At 36.6% G+C, this 19,884-nt stretch overlaps 1 protein-coding gene across 1 annotated transcript in view; it reads right to left on the bottom strand.

Moving 5' to 3' along the window:
* Window positions 1-1,751: 1,751 nt before the first annotated feature.
* Window positions 1,752-19,884, bottom strand: part of Rp1 (RP1 axonemal microtubule associated) — a 316,472-nt gene continuing 298,339 nt past the window's right edge. The window contains exons 28-30 of the mRNA XM_046428620.2: window positions 16,177-16,255; window positions 8,006-8,087; window positions 1,752-3,584 (exon numbers count right to left, since the gene is read on the bottom strand). Of these exons, the coding sequence (XP_046284576.1) occupies window positions 3,485-3,584; window positions 8,006-8,087; window positions 16,177-16,255 (261 nt within the window). The 3' untranslated portion in view covers window positions 1,752-3,484. The remainder of the gene's footprint in view (window positions 3,585-8,005; window positions 8,088-16,176; window positions 16,256-19,884) is intronic.

The following is a 19,884-nucleotide window of genomic DNA, read 5'->3' as shown; positions in this document are numbered from 1 at the left end:
CTCAGTGATAGAGTACCCTTTTATTCAATGCCCAGTACAAAAATAAATAAATAAAAATAGAAATTTGATGCAACACATGGAGCACTTGAATGTGCTTGCAAGGTTTGTATGAACCATAACAGAACTCAAAGGCCATCCTCATAATGGTCTTCACTCTGTCTTGTCCTCATTTCAGAAGAGTGAACCCATGAAGACCCAAAGATCGCGGGGATGATTGTGATGTGCCATGACGTGAGCAGCTCTGTGTCCCACCCATGTTTCTTCAGTGGTCTTTCATTTCTCAGCATTTCCAGTGGATGCACATGGCAGGTGTCTGGATAAAGGATTCATCTTGTTCTTTCCATGAGAAAACATTTTTCTCTACCCAAGCTTTATTTTAAGAATCTATTTGCTGCCTTTGGGCTATATATTCTGTTAATAATTTTTTTGGCCTTCTCTGAAAACCCAGAAATAATACAACTTATTTATCCCTTTTCCAATTTTCAGGGAATAACCATTACTAAAGGGGTTAGATTGAGAGAATCACCAAATCTGGATGATATCTAAGAAAATGAGCACTATCAGGATAAAATAAATAAGAATCAACACAAAATGGATCAAATTGGTATGTACACCACCACTCCCCTAAAAGAGACAGATTGTAAATACGCTTCTGGATAGAACTGGGAAACACCCAACTCTAGTCTTTACTGGAGAAGGGCAGGATTATGTTCAGAATAGCAATATATTTTTGTAGAAAATTTTCTTAAGATAGAGTCACTGAGTACAATTTATGAGTACTTATTCCACAAAAATAGGAATTGTGTCTGGTATAATGTAAAATTACATTATACCAGATCTGATCACTAAAAGGCATATTGTATTGTAAGGCATTTAATAGATACAGAGCACTCCTTATGAGAGAGGCAGTATGTCAAGAACTAGATATTCAAAGTGGAGCACAACGTGATCTCCATCTCCCAAGGCTTGAGGGTTAGCAGAGAGCACTACTACCTTATATTGAAAAGTGTATTATTCATCCAGGTCCAGCAGAAGGTTAGCCCCTCCAAGGGCAAAAAAAAAAAAAAATGACTATGTTGTTTTTTCCATTTGTTTTCCCCCAGTACCTGATCATGTATTTGGTACAAGGGAGATCCTTAACAACTACTGATAAATAAGTGAATATGCTAATGCAGTATCTGCTTTGTGTTGGGTACCATGAGTAAGTGTCAGCAAAGGCTACAGTTGATTCTCCAAGTTTTCCCATAGCTTGGATTCTATGACTATTAGTTTTACTCTCAGCTTAGTCTATAGGCCACTTTAATAAAAAGCTGTGTCTTATACAGGTTTCCATTACTGTAACAAATAACCAGAGATTTTCACCTGATAAAGATAAAAGGGTTAAGCCAGGAGCGGTGGCACACACCTTTAATCCCAGCCACTTGGGAGGCTAACGCAGGAGGATCATAAGTCTGAGGCCAGCCTCAGCAGCTTAGTGAGGCCCTAAGCAACTTAATGAGACCATATCACAAAATAAAAAAATAAAACAAAAGGGCTGGGGGTGTTACTAAGTGATTAAACACCCATGGATTCAATCCTAGTAAAAGAAAGAAAAGAAAAGAAGGAAGGAAGGAAGGAAGGAAGGAAGGAAGGAAGGAAGGAAGGAAGGAGAGAGAGAGAGGGAGGGAGGGAGGGAGGAGGGAGATTAGTTTGGCTCACAGTTTTAGAAGTTTCATTTCATGATCCACAGGCCCTGTTGATTTGTGCTCGGGCAGTGTGTCATGGCTGGAATGCAGGGTGAAGCAGATGCACTTATCTCCTGGCCTGGAAGTGAAGGAGAAAGAGGAGGGGCTGGGTTGCAGGATCCCTTTCAGGAGCCTCCAGTGACCTGAAGGTCTTGCACCAGGTCCCACCTCTTGAGGTTCCCACCACTTCCCAATAGCACCAGGCTGGGGTCCAATTCTAACCTTTGCACTGAGAACATTCTGGATCCAAACTGTAGCAAAATGTAAATCACCAAAACTTAATTCTTGATGTGTTTTTATTCTCAGATATAAAATATACAATTACGAAGGGGTGCTAAAAGGTAAACCATGTTAACAATAATCTCTTTAATTGAAATGTCACTTACTGATCACTATATGCTAGGCTTAGAGTGAAATAGGTATATACATGTATTCTAGGTGCTTTTCCAAATGGTGAAATGCATAATTTTGGATGTCTATAATGAATCTTAGGTTGTAAATAGATTAACCTAAAAGTTCATCAGATATAGATTAATTTTAATGTGCTTTAGGAAAAAAATATATGACATTAAATTAGTGATATCATGGATATTATCGACATCGTTTCAGATGAGGCTCAGCTCTCCTCTACCACCAAATTACCTGTTTTAAAGACAGTTTAAAACAAGTATATAATAGTTCAGGTTATAGCTGCATATGACGGAAACCATGAAGGAAGTGAACCTGAGGAGATTCATTGGTCCCCTCTGCATGATTTCATAGGGTACTAAAACAGGTGGAGAAGACAATAAGGTAGGGAAAATCATGTGTATGCTCAAAGGCTGGAGCCAGACCACTGGGTTCCAATCCCAGATCTCCTGTTCATCTCTTTCTATGAGTTTGGGCAAGTCACTTGGCCTTTCCAAGTCTTGGTTTTCTCATCTGCAGAATGGGGATGATGATAGTCATTACCTCACAGTTGCAGGATTGAGACTGGAACACAGGCATCTCTGATATTATAAGCCATACCAAGATCTCTCCTGGATGGCAGAGGGGTTTTATCTCTTGTGCCAATTTGAAGGATTGGAAGCGTCTGCCTGAGGTACAACAATGACACATATTTGAGACTTCATGGGCGAAAGGGACTAATAAATGTCAGATATCTGCCTCCAGATACATTTCCTGCATGGTGCTCTGTTACTGTCTACCTGTAGGTCCAACTTCTAAGCTCACAGAAGACCCAGTCTCGCTAGGACCAGTGCAAAGGGCAATGAGGATGAAAGATAACCCAATCAATCCATTTCTTTTGATATTTTTCTTATTGATACTGCCACCAATACTAACAGAGACATGGCATCAGCTAAAATTAAGACTTCCACTTTGAAATTAATGTATGTTGCAAAATAGTATTTTACATTAATCAAATGTTACTTCTTCACTTGCAAAAGATAGCTATCTAAACATTTCAGTAAACTTAATAGGTGTCTAAGTTTCTGAAAGAGGAGGAAGGAAGGGGAAGTTGGAGAAGAAAGAAGAAGAAGGGAGGAAGAAAGAAATAGTGGTGTGCACAGTCCAGACATCAGAGGCTGATCCTGGTCAGTCATTGGCTGATGGTCTGTCTCAATGCTTCTCCCAACTTTGGAAGTTCTCAAAAGCAGAGAATGTGTCCCAGCTGAACTGACCCTCCCCAGGTGTTTGCTTCAGTCTAAGCAAACACATGGTCATGATCAGACCCATAGCCACTTGAAGCTCAGTGGAGTGACGACTCCCAGTGTCCCCTTTCAGGAGGTGGCTGGTCCTGTCCATCTGCCTTCACCATGGCTACTCTCTGCAATCAATTCCAGCTCTGTCCTGCCGTCATCTTGATACTCATCTAGCCATCTGCCATGGAAAGAGGAGATAATTAATAAGAGAGAGTATTGAAAGAAAGTACATTATGTGAAAGAGTAAAATATAAAATGGATTAAAGAGATCTTTGGGCAGAAGCTCCAAATTTTTAAAAAGCATTTGCAATTTCAAGCCACTCCAAATTGTCTTTAGTTAACTTCAGCAAAACTGTCCTACACTTGAGTTGCAAGGTCACATTAGTTCACTCTAAAATTTTGGTTTTTAAAAAAGTCCTCTGGAAACATTACCTATATTTTAATGCATCTTAAAATCAGTAAATATTTCTCATTTGGAGTACTGTTTGTGACAGCCTTGATTTCTCTCCTGGCATGTGACTAGCAGTTGTACATTGCGGCCAAACCCTCAGACTCTATTATGGCACTCTGCAAGAGAAATATTAAATAAGACATGAACCACATATGCAAAAAATAAATAATGTAGAGGGTAAAAGGTGAATTTTAATATTTTTCATTTCCTTCAAATTCAAAAAATTAAAAAAGATTACTTAAACATATAATCAATATGAAGATTATGTTGCATTCTTTTTTGTGCTACATCTTTAAATTCAAATTAGTCTCAATGGAGGAATTTGCTAGATATATGTGGCTGTGGTTTCCAGGTAAAAGCAGACAATTCTGGAACTGGACATATTTTGATCTGAATTCTGTTTCCATCAGCTTTATTTATTATAGTTATGTATTCCACCAATATATATTTTTGAATAAAAACTGTTCTTTTGCCTCAGTTTCCTTGTCTGTGAAATAGAAGTACCACAGAGCCCACCTAAGCTTTACCGTGAGGATCATGAGTCTGTGTGTGGAGTTCTGGCTTTACCTTGAGCCTACCCTGTGATACAAGTCAAATAAACACTGCCATGGATATTCTTCTGATTTTTCTCTCCAGCAATACGGGAGATAGCTCTTACAGATTAAATCTGGAATATCCCCCAAAAGCTTGTGTGTTGAAAGCGTGGTCCCCAGGGCAGCCAGGCTCAGAGTTGGGATTTTTAGGTAGTGATTGGATCATGGGGGCTCTGACATCATTAGTGGATTAGTTCATTGAGTGTTGAACAGATTACCAGGACCTCGTTGGAGAAAGCAGGTCACAGGGAGAGTACCCTGGAAGGGTCTAACTTCTCTCTGGCCCCTTCCTCTCTCTCTCAGTTTCCTGGATGCCATGATCTGGCAGTTTTCCTCTGTTGTACTCTCCCTTCATGTTCTGCCTCACTACAAGTTCAAAGTAATGAACCCAGATGTCCACAGCTCCATGAAACCTCCAAAATCATGAATCAAAACAAGCTTTTCCTCCTCTAAGTTGTTTTTCTCAGTGATGAAAGATTGACGGACGCATGAGCCATGTCAACCTTAGAGAGTCCCACAACAGAAGAAATCTGCTGTTTCTTAACTCTGCAATAAAGCTATAAATAACTTTGTTTCTCAGAGGCCTTTTCTATTCTCATAATTAAAAGGGGATATGAATTTAAATAACTGATAAACTCTGCTGAGAACATAGTAAAACCTGGGTCTTCAAAACTCTCCAAAATGTCATTAGAATTTTCAGACAAAACAATTTTATAGAAAACTCAGCATTTTGCGTGGAGATATTTTTCCTAAAGGACAATACACAAGATCATGGTGATACAATGGAAAAGACAGATGGAGAGACACTGGATTAAAATTCTCTGAGAGTTCAGGATCACAGAGACCCAGCTCTCTGGCTAACTCTTCTATGAGTTGGGCATGTCATTCATCTCTTGGAGAGTCAGTTTTCTTGTCTGTCAAACAAGGCATAAAGTAGGTTATCTTTGGTTTCTTCCACTTCTGAAGAAATAGCTAGAAAACTTCTCTTTTTGTACTTATCTAACCCTGGGTCATCAGAGAAAATGAGCAAGGAAAACAGTTAATACTGCCATAATTCAGTTAAGGATGACACGCAATGATACACCTGTATGCAATATTTAATATGATGTTGTGTTGAACAATACATCATCTTAAATATTTTCATCTACAACATCTTATTCCTATAAATCAAATTTCCAAGGCTTGTAATTATTCAGAAACGTAGGAATAAGTCACCTCCATTTTGACTTCTACTCCTTTACCTTGCCAGTAAAATTAATTTTGGCTCTGAAGAGAACATGACTCTTATCATCTGCTCAGAACAATTCTTTGTCTTAAATGTGACACACTTAGAAAAATCATCATCTTTTATTTATTTTCATGATATCTCATAGATACCATCTCATTCAAAACAATAAAACTATATCACATAATATTAAACATAGCTTCATATAATATCAATTATCTAGATGTGATATAGAATGAAATGTTATATGCATGTGGCCACATTTGAGCACTTAATATGTAGACAGTACAACAAAATAACTGATTTTAAAGTTTTATTTGATTTCAATTAATTTAAATGTAATTGTGGCTAATGGCTACCACATTGGACTATGCAGATACATATTTTTTAAAAGCCAATTATTTGGAGAATTCTACGTAATTGATATATGATCTAGAAATAAAAGTGAGTTTTCCTGTTCCATTTGGTTTGGTTTTGCCTCTGAAGATTTCTTATATTTACAATTGCTTCTATGACATTTGCTACCCTACAGCTTCTAATAATCACAAGCCATTTTTGCAAGTACTTTATATACATTGAAATCCTAAAACAACCCTGCAAAATAGGCATTATGAATAAACTGAAAGTTGTCAGAGCTAGTTAGTAATGTGTTATTATTCAAATATATTTCTGAAAATCATGAATCTTTGCTCCTTTCACTGTTCTTTAATTAATAAGAAAGATTTCTTGCAAAAACAAAAATATAAGGTCTCTTCTGAGAACTTTAACTTTGTAAAATGTCAATAACTACTATGGTACACATGCATTTTAAAGGAATGTGTACTGGGTTGGGGAAGAAGATAAGAAAAGTGTTTTAAATTTCGTTCATAAAGAATGAAATTCCTTATTAAGTTTCAAAAGAGTGGATATTTCCTAGAATCAAAAAGAGTAAAGTAAAATCCAGCCAGCCACCCAGTGTGCTTCTCTGCAAGTCTGATAGAGTATAAATCACTTTAGGGAATAGTGAAGTCAACCCATCTGCTAAAGAGCACACCCAGCTCTCCAGCTTCATTTAGAATTACATCCCTCCTCCCTTATCAGTCATCAAGTGAGAGCTCTTTGAAGACAGGAGATCTTTATTTTTATCTCTATATATCCAGGACTTGGTGTAGTGCCTGACACCAATTATTTTCATCTGCATCATTCTGTTCCTATAAATCCAAATTTCCATGCCATGGTTTTGCATGAATAAATAGAGGAATAAAGTAATACACAAAATGCAAGGCATGAGTTCTCCAGATCAAAGGAACATGCAGTCACATAAATGTAACATCCTGAAACCTGAGTCCTCACAGTGCAAGTCTCTCCCATGGCCATTAGGCTAACACTGGTGCGTATGTGGGAGGCAAGGGGTCCCTGCTGAGAGAGATAGGACTCCTTTCTGCTGGGCCTCCAATGTGTATTCCACTTCTTGATATGGAAGCTGGTCAATTCCTATTGCATGAAGACTGAACAAGTGGATCAACACACTCTACAGATTAGTTGATAATAAACAGAAATTACCACCATTTTGTCCCATCATTCCAGATGTGGAACATCTACTAAAAGGTTAATTGGGCAACAAATATACCACTATGATAACTTTGAAATAATATTTGGATAATTGTTAGATTAGCAGAATTAAAAACTTGGGACATAATGGGTTAATTTCATAATGTCTATTTTTAGTGCATTTTGTTGTAAGATATTCTTGATATTCTATTTGCATCACCTCTATAAAGTAAGTAGGGAAGATTTAATCTTTATAATCATAAGATTTTGAAAACTGGGGATCAGAGTTTAAGTGATTCACCTATGGCTACTTGGCCAAGAAATTACACAGCTGCCCTTGAAGTTTGATTCTCTTATTATTATTATGCCATCTTAGTATAAAGGAGTTCAGAGTTCATGCACATAATTTCATTTGGGTTTAAATGATTCAAATGAACTAGGGAAATAAAGCATTATTCCTGCCTTACAAATGAGGACACTGAACTTGAGAAAAGTTGAAAGAAGTACCCAGAACTAGCAGTATGCTAGCAAGTATTTGAGAAACAGAGATAAGAACCTTTATTCTGGGTCCTAATCCAGTTTTCGTTCCATCTCAGCATACTTATTCCAGAAGAGGAAAATGTTGAATATTACAAATAGAGAACTGTTAATGCTCATAGGAGCGGCTTCCTGAGAAGACCTTCGACTTTGATTTTAAGAGAGGAATTGGTGTACACTAACAGCTGGGACCACCCAGCTGAAATGAACTGGCCCAGGGAGAGCATCACTTTGCATAACTTTGCATAATGATAATAGCCCACCTGTTGCATGGAAACAGCACCTCCTGACTGCTATCTTCCTCTTCAGACTTAACAATGATACTCTTGAGAAACCATCCATTACCTGTGTAAATTGACAAAGAAGATCACTTTAATTCTGTAGCACAAAATGTACTAACATTGTGATTTTATTCATAGACCCTCCAAATGTTCTTTTTAAAGTACACTTGTCAGGCAATTTGGCTTCAGAAATATGCACATATAAATTATACCAGTAGAGAAATGAAAGCATGAGTGAGTGACCTAATTACTCAGTTTAGTAAAAGCAGAGGGAAAAAAGAAGATTTCCTATCAGGGACACAGGCTCTCCATAAAATTAAAAAAAAAATTAAATGCATGTGAGCTAAAAATAAAGTGAGAAGCAAATTCACATAGATGTGCTTATATAAATACAGTTATACTCAGGTACAGATGATTGATATGTTTATACAATATAGGAAGTCACAATCAATCATCATTCTAAAGGGTGAAAAATTAGAAGTTATCATTGGTTACCGCATTTGTTAGTGAAACTAAAGAAAGAAAGGGAAAATGGGAGGGAGAAGAGGAGAAAATGAAGGAGAGAAGGAAGAGAGGAGAAAGAAAAGTGAGGATAGGAAAAAAAGAAACAGAACTGTGATTACTCACACATCTGTAGTGGGTTTAGGTAGTGGGTTCACCCTACTACCTAAATTACAGATACTCACTGGAATCAGAGAGATGAGAAAAACAGTTACATATAAAATAAGCTATCGCCCTTCTCGGACTATTCCCTGAAGACCTTAAAAGAGCACATTATAGGGATACTGCCACATCAATGATCATAGCAGCACAATTCACAATAGCTAGACTTTGGAATCAACCTAGATGCCCTTCAATAGATGAATGGATACAAAAAATGTGGCATTTATACACAATGGAGTATTATGCAGCACTAAAAAACGACAAAATCATGGAATTTGCAGGGAAATGGATGGCATTAGAGCATATTATGCTAAGTGAAGCTAGCCAATCCTTAAAAAACAAATGCCAAATGTCTTCTTTGATATAAGGAGAGCAACTAAGAACAGAGCAGGGAGGAAGAGCATGAGGAAAAGACTAACATTAAACAGAGACGAGTGGTGGGAGGGAAAGGGAGAGAGAAGGGAAACTGTATGGAAATGGAAGGAGACCCTCATTGTTACACATAATTACATATAAGAGATGGTGAGGGGAAAGGGGAAAAAAACAAGGGAGAGAATTGAACAACAGCAGATGGGGTAGAGAGGGAAGAGGGGAGGGAAGGGGAGGGGGGATAGTAGGGGATAGGAAAGGTAGCAGAATACAACAGTCACTAATATGGCATTATGGAAAAATGTGGATGTGTAACCGATGTGATTCTGCAACTTGTATTTGGGGTAAAAATGGGAGTTCATAACCCACTTGAATCAAATGTATGAAAGATGATATGTCATGAGTTGTGTAATGTTTTGAACAACCAATAAAAAATAAAATAAAATAAATACATAAAAATCCAGTGCATTTCTATTGACCAGCAAACAACAGTTCAAAAAAAAAATAAGTCATTGAAAGTTATTGTCAAATTGCTATAAAAAATAGAGGAATAAATATAAAAACAGTTGTAGTATGATTTACAGAAAAATTGTCTATGTTTAAGGAATGGCAGTAAAACACCATGAAGAAGTAGAGCACGATCCCAAATTGAGAATCGGGAAGACATTGAGGAGATGTCTGTTTCTTATAAACAAATGAGAATGTCATTAAATCAAGTTTGCCACAATGTTCTACAAGAAAATCAACAAACTGATGATCACATTTATGTGGGTGACAAGGGCCTAAGAATATCAGAGGCACATCCGGATCAGAATAAGGTAGTGGGTTCACCCTACTAGTTATTCAAATTTATTATAAATCTGTACTAATTAAAGCAATACAGAATCAATGTTGGCATAGGTAAGTTGACTATGGAACAACAAAAATGATTGACCTATACCATACGTATATATAAACTTGTCTTTGCTTTCTCTGTAGAGTAGTGTGGAACTATAAAGCAGACTGCAATCAGAAACCATAACAAGCAATCTTAATTATCAATGGGGAAAGTTGCAATTGTTAGTTGACTTTTAAACATTTGTGTGAAAACATCAAAAACTCTCTTGCTGTTAGTTAAAATTGTATTTGAAAATGAAAAAAAATAGTAACACTAATATTTAGTATCCAGTAATTTATCAAAAATTAAAAGGTTTTATTTATTGGTGAAAAAATCTTAAAAGTAATTGTATATTCCTTATCTCTCTTTCTCTCTCTCTCTTTTTTTGTCAAATAATCTACAATATAGAGTAAACATCTTTTCTGTGCCTTTGTAAAATGCCAAACTCCTTTCTTAATTTGCCATTACCTTCTAACATTTTATATTCCATGTTTTCGATGTCATAAAATTCTATGAGCACTCCTCTAATGTAAAGTTTCTATCAAAAATTACATTCTTTTATTACAACCGCTTTGCTCATTCATGGTGTTCAGTACTGTCACTGATTTCTGCAGGCTGCCTAATCACAGCAATGTCAAAATCCCTAAGACTGTTGAGTTTCTTCTAAAACTAAGTTTATGTTAGATCTGAATTTTACGTCCATGATGTTCACTTTTCTTTCTTTTTTTTTCACTTCTTTGTTGCAAATTCATCTTTCAATTATACATTATTATAAACTCCCACACGGATTCATTGCTGGTAGACAAGAAGCCAATACAAACACATGCTTTGCTGTCTGGGCATGAACTCATAACAGCTGTGCAGTGACCCATCACCAACAGACTTTGAGAGAAGTGACATGATTGGTCATTGCTTAGGATGTGCATCTGTTATTCACATCATGATTTGTGGACTGAAAAGCTGGAAACATATTTGTACTTGATGCAGTTACAGTTAGTTTAGGATGGTAACCGAAATTTGAACTGTGTGGGTAGGGGATTTGCATTATTTAAATCATCATAACTAAAATTTATGCATACAGAAACTGTGAAAAGCAAGAGCTGCCTGTCTACCATAAAGGTGACTTTGTAGAGCACATGGGTAAATATGTAGTAATTGATTAACAATGATGGTATCACTGATTATACATACAGAAAAAAATTGAAGTGGATTTTACCCTCATATCATACACAAAAATTAATTACAGATGGAGTAAATACTTTAATCCTAAAGACAAGACTTATAATATATGCATGTGTACGTTTAAACATAAATACATGTATGTGAATATTATCTACCTATCTATCTGGAATACCCTAAGGGCAATGAAGATTTTCTTAAGACACAAAATGTGCTCATCATTTTAAAAAAAAGTTCAACTGCACTAATAAATTAGGAATTTCAATCATCAAAATGTACCATAAGCAGAAGATAGCTCAGCAGTCAGTGGTAGTTGCTCTCTGCCTTTTGACAACTCTTCAAAGTTAACGTCCACATTCCCAAGGTGTCTTTGCAGGTAGAGGTGAACTATGTGACTAATTTACCAGTAATGAAATGTGGCCAGAAGTCTAGCTTCCATCTCACTTGCTTAAAAACCATTGTTTCTAGGGACTTTCTTTCTTTCCCACGTGCTGTGACCCTGGGAACACAAAAGAGCACGTGATGCGGTGTTGGGAGAATAACAGGCTAAAAGGACCCCACGTCCCTCATGGATGACTCAGCAGTCACCACAACATACAGCTTGGGGCTGTTACCTGAATATAAAGGGAACTTCTATCTTATCTATTTTAAAACCTGATTGGCTGCTTTTTATTAGAGGACTTTTGCTTTAACCTTAGACATTACAGACAAAGGCATATATTTCCACGGTAGAAGAAATTCAATGTACAATAAAATGATAAAAGAATGCTCACTTTTCCTAGAAATCAGTACAATGCAAACTAAAGCTACAGTGAGACTCCACTTGATGCCCCCTGAATAAAGGCAAAAATGAGGTGTACAAAATGTTGATGAAAATATAATACAACATAAATTCCTACACACTTATAGATAGGAGGAAACTCGGGACTATCATTTTTGAAACAAGTAGTTTAATGTCTAAAACTGAACATGACCATATCCTTTGAACTAGAAACTGACATCTATACCTTTACCCTACAGCAGGATTTCTCACCCTGAGCACTATTGACATTTTTTGACTTGATGATTCTTGTTGTGATTTTTGTTCTGTGAATTGTAGAATATTTAGCAAGATTCCATATCTATATCCACTATATGCTGGTAGTACTTTCTATCAGTTGTGACAACCAAAGTATCTTCAGGCATTGCTAAATACCCTGGAGTAAGAGGGCAGCAAATTCATCCCCAATTGCAGCCACCACCCTAGAGGGACTTTTGCTTCTATGCACAAAGAGACACTTCAAGAATGTCCATTTCAGTGTGTTCGTAACATTTGAACGAAGAACAACACAACTATCCATTAACAAGAAATGGATAGATAGATTATGTGTAGCCACACAAAAGAATTTTACACACATGTGAAAATAATTATCTGAAATACCACACATAAAAATGAATGAATCTCAGAAACAAACACTTGAGTTAAAAGACATATCATCACAAAAGACTTCATATAACACAGCACGATTTTTACAAAGCACGAAGTTATCAAAAGTATTTTCAAGGATAAAGACATTATTCATAAAGCCTTTTTATAAGCCAAGATTATATTTTAAAATCAAGAAATGATAAAAAAATTGGAGATGATATCTTGGGGGTGAGTATAAGAGAGGCAAACACAGGTAGAATAACTGGTATTGATAATAGTGTAGGCTTCAGTTAGGGGGTGATGGATTACCAGACATTTTATAGTACATATTAAAAAAATAAATAAATAAACCTAGCTTAGACAGTCTGTTATAGCAATGCTTTTCTTTTAGTTAAAAGTGAATAGAATGTAGTAAGGAAAATCTAGTTGAAGAATTTCAAAATCACATTATAATGATTATTTCCAATTTTCTCCGAATTTCAAATAACTTAATTCTATCAGTCATAAATGTTCATCAAAATTCCCAAGTATCCAGCTAACACCTGGCTCTTACCCCAACCTACGCCATCTTCCATCTCTTCATGAAAAAATCTTCATGTTCTGGACTCAGTGTATCCCCTTAACTAAGGCATAGCAGCACTCTGAAGGTCACATTCAGAATATTTATCATACTTTATTATAATTTAATAAAATTATTTCATATGTGTCTGCCCCCACTGGGCCCTGCCCATGAGCACAGAGACCACCTGCATCTTGTTCACCTTCATAAGTCCAGCCTCTGGCAAAATGCCTGGCATACAGCAGCTCTTGATCCAGAGCTTTCCCCTGGAAGCCAGTCCATGGCCGACATCAATCAAGCGTTTGTATTAAAACAAACAGAAAAGCATGCATATTTCTGATTACTAAGAATCCACTGGATGAGAATCTCTGGGAGTGGATCCAGGAGCCTATTTTACTTGCTTTCCGATACTCCGATAATTCCTGGATATTCTGAAATGTTACAAAGTTTGCTGCAAATTGGGTGTTTTACTAAAGCTTTTTATTTCTCTTATCCATAGATAAACTGTATTCATGTTAAAAAGAATAATGTTGTGCATCACTTCTTTTTAAAAAATGAAAAGGGAGAAAAAAAAGAAGCCTTGAGAATTTGCTGAAGTCTTTCCCACACCTGAACAGGTTTTTGTTAATGAATGTTTCACGGAAAGAAAAAAAATCAATATTTTATAAGTCTGTTGCTCTCTCTACCGAAAGCCTTTTCTGTGTGAGTAATTGGGTTCTGTAAACATGTTTAAAATCACAGCATTTCCTTCATTTTTCCTTTTGTAGTTCTCATTTTTTTGTATCAAACATTATAATGCCTTCTCATTCAAGCATTCAGCCCCCCCCCACACCCCTCAAAATAAATCCCTAATTTTTCTCCCATCACCTAGGATAGCTTTTGCCCTGCTCTTTTCTGCATAGCACCTCAGTTTGGGCTTTACAGGGTGTGGGTTAGACTTCTATCATCATTTCCTTCCCTCATCACCAACGGGAGGTTCAGAATCACTTTCAAGAGTCTGCTTAAGCCAACTGCTCTGCTCTGATCCATGCTGAAGTCACAGCCTCATTCTGATCAGCCATTCTGCAAGTCCATGCCCTACATGCAGGGCAGATCTGGGGCAGTGCAAGAAATCTCCATGCACATTTCCATTCTTTATGAAAATAACCTAAAGGCATAGATTCTCCAGTCACACCTCTGTGCAGTGACACCCTCCACAGTGATGCCCTCTGCAGTGACACCCTCTGCAATGACGTGCCTGTGCAGTGACACCATCTGTTGAAATATTCCTTACTGTGACAGCCTCTGCAATAACACCCTCTCCTGTGATACCCTCTGCAGTGACACTCTCTACAATAATACCTTTTGTAGGGACACCTCTGCAGTGACACTCCTCTGCAGTGACACTCTCTACATTCACGCCCTCTCCTGTGACACCCTGTCCTGTCACACTCTCTACACTAACACCCTCTCCTGTGATACCCTCTGCAGTGACACCCTCCACAATAATACCCTTTGCAATGACATCTCTGCAGTGACACCCCTGTGCAGTGACACCCTCTCCTGTGACATGCTCTGCTGTCACACTCTCTGCTATGAAACTCTGCAGTGGCACCCTCTGCAGGTGACATGCCTTTGCAGTGTGCTGGGACACCACTCTAAAATCCCCCTCCCCCCATATAACAGGCAGCATTTTATGTTGTTCCCTCCTATATTCATTTTTTTCCTTTGCCTCTTTTGAAGACTTTCCCCAATATAATCCTGCGCTTATTTACGTATGTGTCTCTTTTCTTTCTATTAACTGCTCCTATCACCTCTCTGCTTCCATTCTTTTCGCATTTGTCAAAAACATGCTTCTTTTTGAGATGGCCATTTTAGATTTTTCCTTGTTCTTTTCAAAAAGCATTACAGATAATCATTTCATTTATTTAAAACCATTCGTTCAATGAATGGTCACTAATTAAACTATCTATCCTGTCAAGCACTGTACTATAGGGCCCTACAAAGAAAACACAAGTGATAAATAAGTCCAGTCTCCAAAAGACTTAATCTAGAAGAAAGGGAAAGGAGCATAGAAATAAACACAACAAATGGTTGTTCTGCAGTGATATAAGTTAAAAATGTATTTGCGCTTTAGCTTTAAAGACTACAGTTCCAAATTCACACCTTCATACATGTAGTCAACATGCCTTATGTGCAAACAGAGTATGATAAATTGTGTTATAAAGGTGTATTAAGAATTGTAATGCAAAAAAAGAGAGAGCTCGTGTATAATGGCATAATTTGGCACGAACGTACTTGATACACAGCGTTAAGAAAAATTGTGCTGTGGGTTATGAACTCCCATTTTTACCCCATATACAGATTGCAGAATCACATCGGTTACACATCCACTGATTTACATATTGCCATACTAGTGTCTGTTGTATTCATAACCCACTTGAATCAAAATGTGAAATATGATATATCAAGAACTATGTAATGTTTTGAACAATCAACAATAAAAATTATTAAAAAAAAAGAAAAGAAAAGACATACCCATAAAAAAAATTGTGCTGTGAATGGACAATTATGAATGTAATGCATTCCACTATTGTCATGTATGTAAGAAATAAATAAAAAAAAATAAAGATATAGTTCCAGAAGCAAACAAACAAAAGTAATTTTAATAGTTCTAAGGAGTTAGTTAGTAAAAAAGATATTAATGAAGTATAGTTGACAGGACTTGGTTAACATATATATCAGCGTAAAAGTCAGGGAGGGGAGGAAGGATCAAGGATGATCCCAAAGCTCCCGGTTTGCTGAGGGTTGAAGGCTTTGGGATGAGGAACATGGGAGAAATGCATCTGAAATCACTGCCCAGTGCTTCTAGACACAAATACACACACACACACACACACACACATGCTTTTAGGAAATTTCCCTCAGAATAGCATAACTGTCTGCTTTTGTAAGTCATGCAATAAGCTTAACCTCAGAAATCTTTACTGTAGTATACTGTTTTAGAAGTCAATTATTTTCTGATCTCAGTTTTACATGACCTATATGTTTCACCTACCTTTTATATTATTTTTAATAAATGAGCAAAAACAATTTCTGACCAAGAAACCAACCCTTACCTGGACCCATGCCATCATGACTAATCAGACATTTCCTCAGTTGTCCAAGAGACACGGCCTTAATGGAAAAAATATCAACCTGCACAACAACAACAACAAAATGAACCCAGTGACCATTGGGATAGTTCCTTTCTTTCTAGGAAAAAAATGGTATTATTATTATCAATACTATATCGCTACATTCCATGTTGCTATACACTACCAGTGTGCTATTATTATCACCCCTATGATAGAATCATGTAGTTTTCATGGGTGGTCTCTCCTACACCATGTGTTGTGGGAGGCACACAAACACGTAGCACATGATTCTTCCTGTCCTCAATTGTACAGTCAATTAAAAATATTTTACTCTTCAAAGTTTTATTCCCTACATTAACTCACTTAGTCCTCAGAACGACACAACCCAGGAAGTGAATACTACTCACTTTCTTATTCAATAGTGTGAGAGATTCATACACACAATTAAGGGCACTTGTCCCACGTCAGCTGCTAGTGAATGATGTAGCCAGGACTCTGACCCAGCATTATTGCTCTGCCTCTCAGTATCTTTTGTTTTTAAATAAATTATATATGCAAGTATATGTATATGTGTGTGTATGTGTATGAAATATTTTTTGTTTGCTTATTTTTTTTTGTTTTTGATTTTCTTTTGTTTTCGTTTTGTTTTTGGTAACAAGGGATTAAACCCAGGGGCCATTAACCACCAAGCCACATCCTCAGCCCTTTTTTTTTTATATTTGAGACAGGTTTTTGTCCAATTGCTTAGAGCCTCTCTAAATTGCTAAGACTGACTTTAAACTCATGATCCTCCTGCCTTAGACTCCTGAGCTGCTGGGATTACAGGTGTGTACCACTGCACCCAGCACCAAATAAAAAAAAAATATATGTATATACAATTTTATTTATGTATGTATATAAATAAGAATATATATAATTTCTGTGATATATATGTATATGTATACATGTATATATGTATGTGTGTTTATATACATATACATACATTAGAAATTTTATAATAAATGGTAAAATAATCACAAAGTGTACAAATTACAATTGCACACTCAATAAACATTCCATATAATTGTCTGGGCTCAGAACCCTAAAGTCTGGCCCTTTGGCAGGCTGAGCACTTTGAACTAAAGGAGATTAAAAGGCCTCAGAAGCATTCCTAAAAATGAGTTCTTCTGCCCCCCTGTCCCTCCATGGCCCTTCTCCCCCAAATCAGTAATAGAAACCAGACTTTCTTTTCTACAAGGCAGTTAATGGAAACTAGAACTTCTCTCCCTTAAAGCAAGGTATAAAACTTGCAAACTCTCACATTCTCCTACCTTTTTGTGGCTGGCCATAAAGAAATTCTCTGACCTACTTCGCTTGATGGTAGGTCATAAGACCCTCTTTCTGGAGAGGTCCTGCCTCACACCGAAGAGAAAGGCATGCTGCACAGAGAGGCCAAGAACATATGAACAGACCGGTTTTCTTCCTAGGTTCGCCCTTCAGCTGGTTAATATCAGCTCTCAACCTTTTTGATGAATCATATTTCAAAACAATTGTCCATTTGTCATTAAATTTGAGAATAAAATTAGACTGTTTTCCCTGGGTCTTTGGATCTTCCACTTATAGTTCCTGTGCCACATAAAATGTTAATTTTAAAAAGTATGTTATGTTTTTGTCTTGTTAACCTATCATTTGTGGCAGCCATGACCCTTATGATGGGTGAGGAAAGAGATCCCACCTCTCCTCCCCTTCATGAGTAGCAGAGCATTAGCTGGATCCTCTGACCCTAGCGATGCCCCTTCCCACACGTATGTACCCAAATAGTATCCAATATCCCATTTTTTGACATACCTAATTAGTTTCACCTGGTCTGAAAACATTGTTCATGGAATAATACAGTGTGTTTACCTTCTGACTGCCTTGTTTCATTCAATGGGTGTAAAATTCATCCAGCTGTTTTGTCCAATAGCATTTTATTTATTTTCATTATTAAATACTATCTTAAATTATCCATCTGTGTTGCTATTTGTGGACAATATTGTTCCTAGAATAATACATTGCACAGTGTTCTTAAATATACCATCTCATATTTGCCTTCATTTCTATTGGGGAACAGAGGATTCCTATACTCCGTTTTCATGGATAGTCTCAGTTTTCTAAAGAGCTTATGCAAACATATACTCTGTATGTGCAATATGTGGAAGTTTATAGTGCTCCACCGGCTACAATACTTGTTATTGTCATTCTTTTGAAGTTTAGACTTCTTATTGTGCACAGTAACACTTCATGGTGGTTTTCATTATATTTCCTGATTGCTAACATTCTTCATGTTTAGGTGATTTGGATAGCCTCTTCCGTACAGTACAGGGTCGAATGTCATGCCCATGTTTTAAATTGGGTTATCCGTCTTTTTCTTGTTGATCTGTGGGTATTCTGTATACAGTCTAAAACAAGTCTTTTGCCAGTACATATTCTACAATGTCTTCCTCTATGTGACTAGCCTTTTTACTCTCTTGACAGCTTCTTGAAGAACAGAAGTCTTTAATTTTAAAATAGCATAATTGATCTCTTTTCCCCTTTATGTTTAGCACTTCTGTTTCTGTCTTGAAAATCTTAGTCTGCAATTGTCTACCCATATTCATAGCAGCATTATTCACAACAGCCAAAAAGGTAGAAGCAACCCACATGTCTACTGAAGGGTGAGCACATGAACAAGATGTATACATACAAGATGAATATTACTCAGCCTTAAAAAGGGGAAACAAATTGGGCTAGGGCTGAGGCTCAGTGGTAGAGCGCTCGCCTAGTATGGGTGAGGCACTGGATTCAATCCTCAGCACCACATAAAAATAAAGAAATAAAAATAAAGGCTTTGTGTCCATCTACAACTAAAAAAATAAAATTAAATTAAAAAGGGGGAAAATTCTGTCCCATTTTACAATGTACACAAATCTAAGGGACATTATTCTCAGTGAAATTAGCTGCAAAAGAGACAAATGTAATATTTCACTTATATGAGACATCTGGTCAAGTTCATAGAGGCAGAGGGTAGAATAGAGGTTGTCAAGGGCTGGAAAAGGGAAGAATGGAGGTTGTTATTGGATGGGTACAGAGTTTAAGTTTTGTAAGATTTAAAAAAAAGAGTTTTGGAGATGAACAATAGTGATAAACTGCACAACAATATAAATGTTGTTGATACCATTAAAATGTATATATACTTCATATCAGCATGTAAACAACAAAAGCATATAATGATTTTTTTCAGACTTTAAAAAATGGTTATGATGATAAATTTTGTTATGTGTATTTTACCACAAAACTTTTAATACCTTAGTCTATCCCCAAACCATGAAGATTTTTTTCTATTATCTTCTAGACATTTTATTATTTTACCTTTCATATTTAGAACTAAATTTGTAATGAACTGACTTAGGGATTTGGTGTAGAAAAGGGGTCATCATTTATTTTTATTTTTAATGATATCAAAGTTACTATAAAAATTTATTGAGAAGACAATCTTTTCCCTGATGCTGCACATTAGAATGTTGGAACTGTTGCTGGATTGTTTCTTTGCTCTATTTTTTTTCCTCTGTGCAAACTGACACTGTCTTAATTACCTTAACTGTATAATAAGTTTTGATACCTGGTACTGTAAGTGCTCCAATTATTTTTTTCATCAAGGTTATTTTGAGAGCATTTGACTCTTTGCATTTC

Source organism: Marmota monax, unplaced genomic scaffold (assembly GCF_021218885.2).
Source record: "Marmota monax isolate L192 unplaced genomic scaffold, Marmota_monax_Labrador192_F-V1.1 WCK01_AAM20220418_F8-fsc00044, whole genome shotgun sequence".
Taxonomy (NCBI): Eukaryota; Metazoa; Chordata; class Mammalia; order Rodentia; family Sciuridae; genus Marmota; species Marmota monax.
This window is presented reverse-complemented; position numbering and strand designations above follow the sequence as displayed.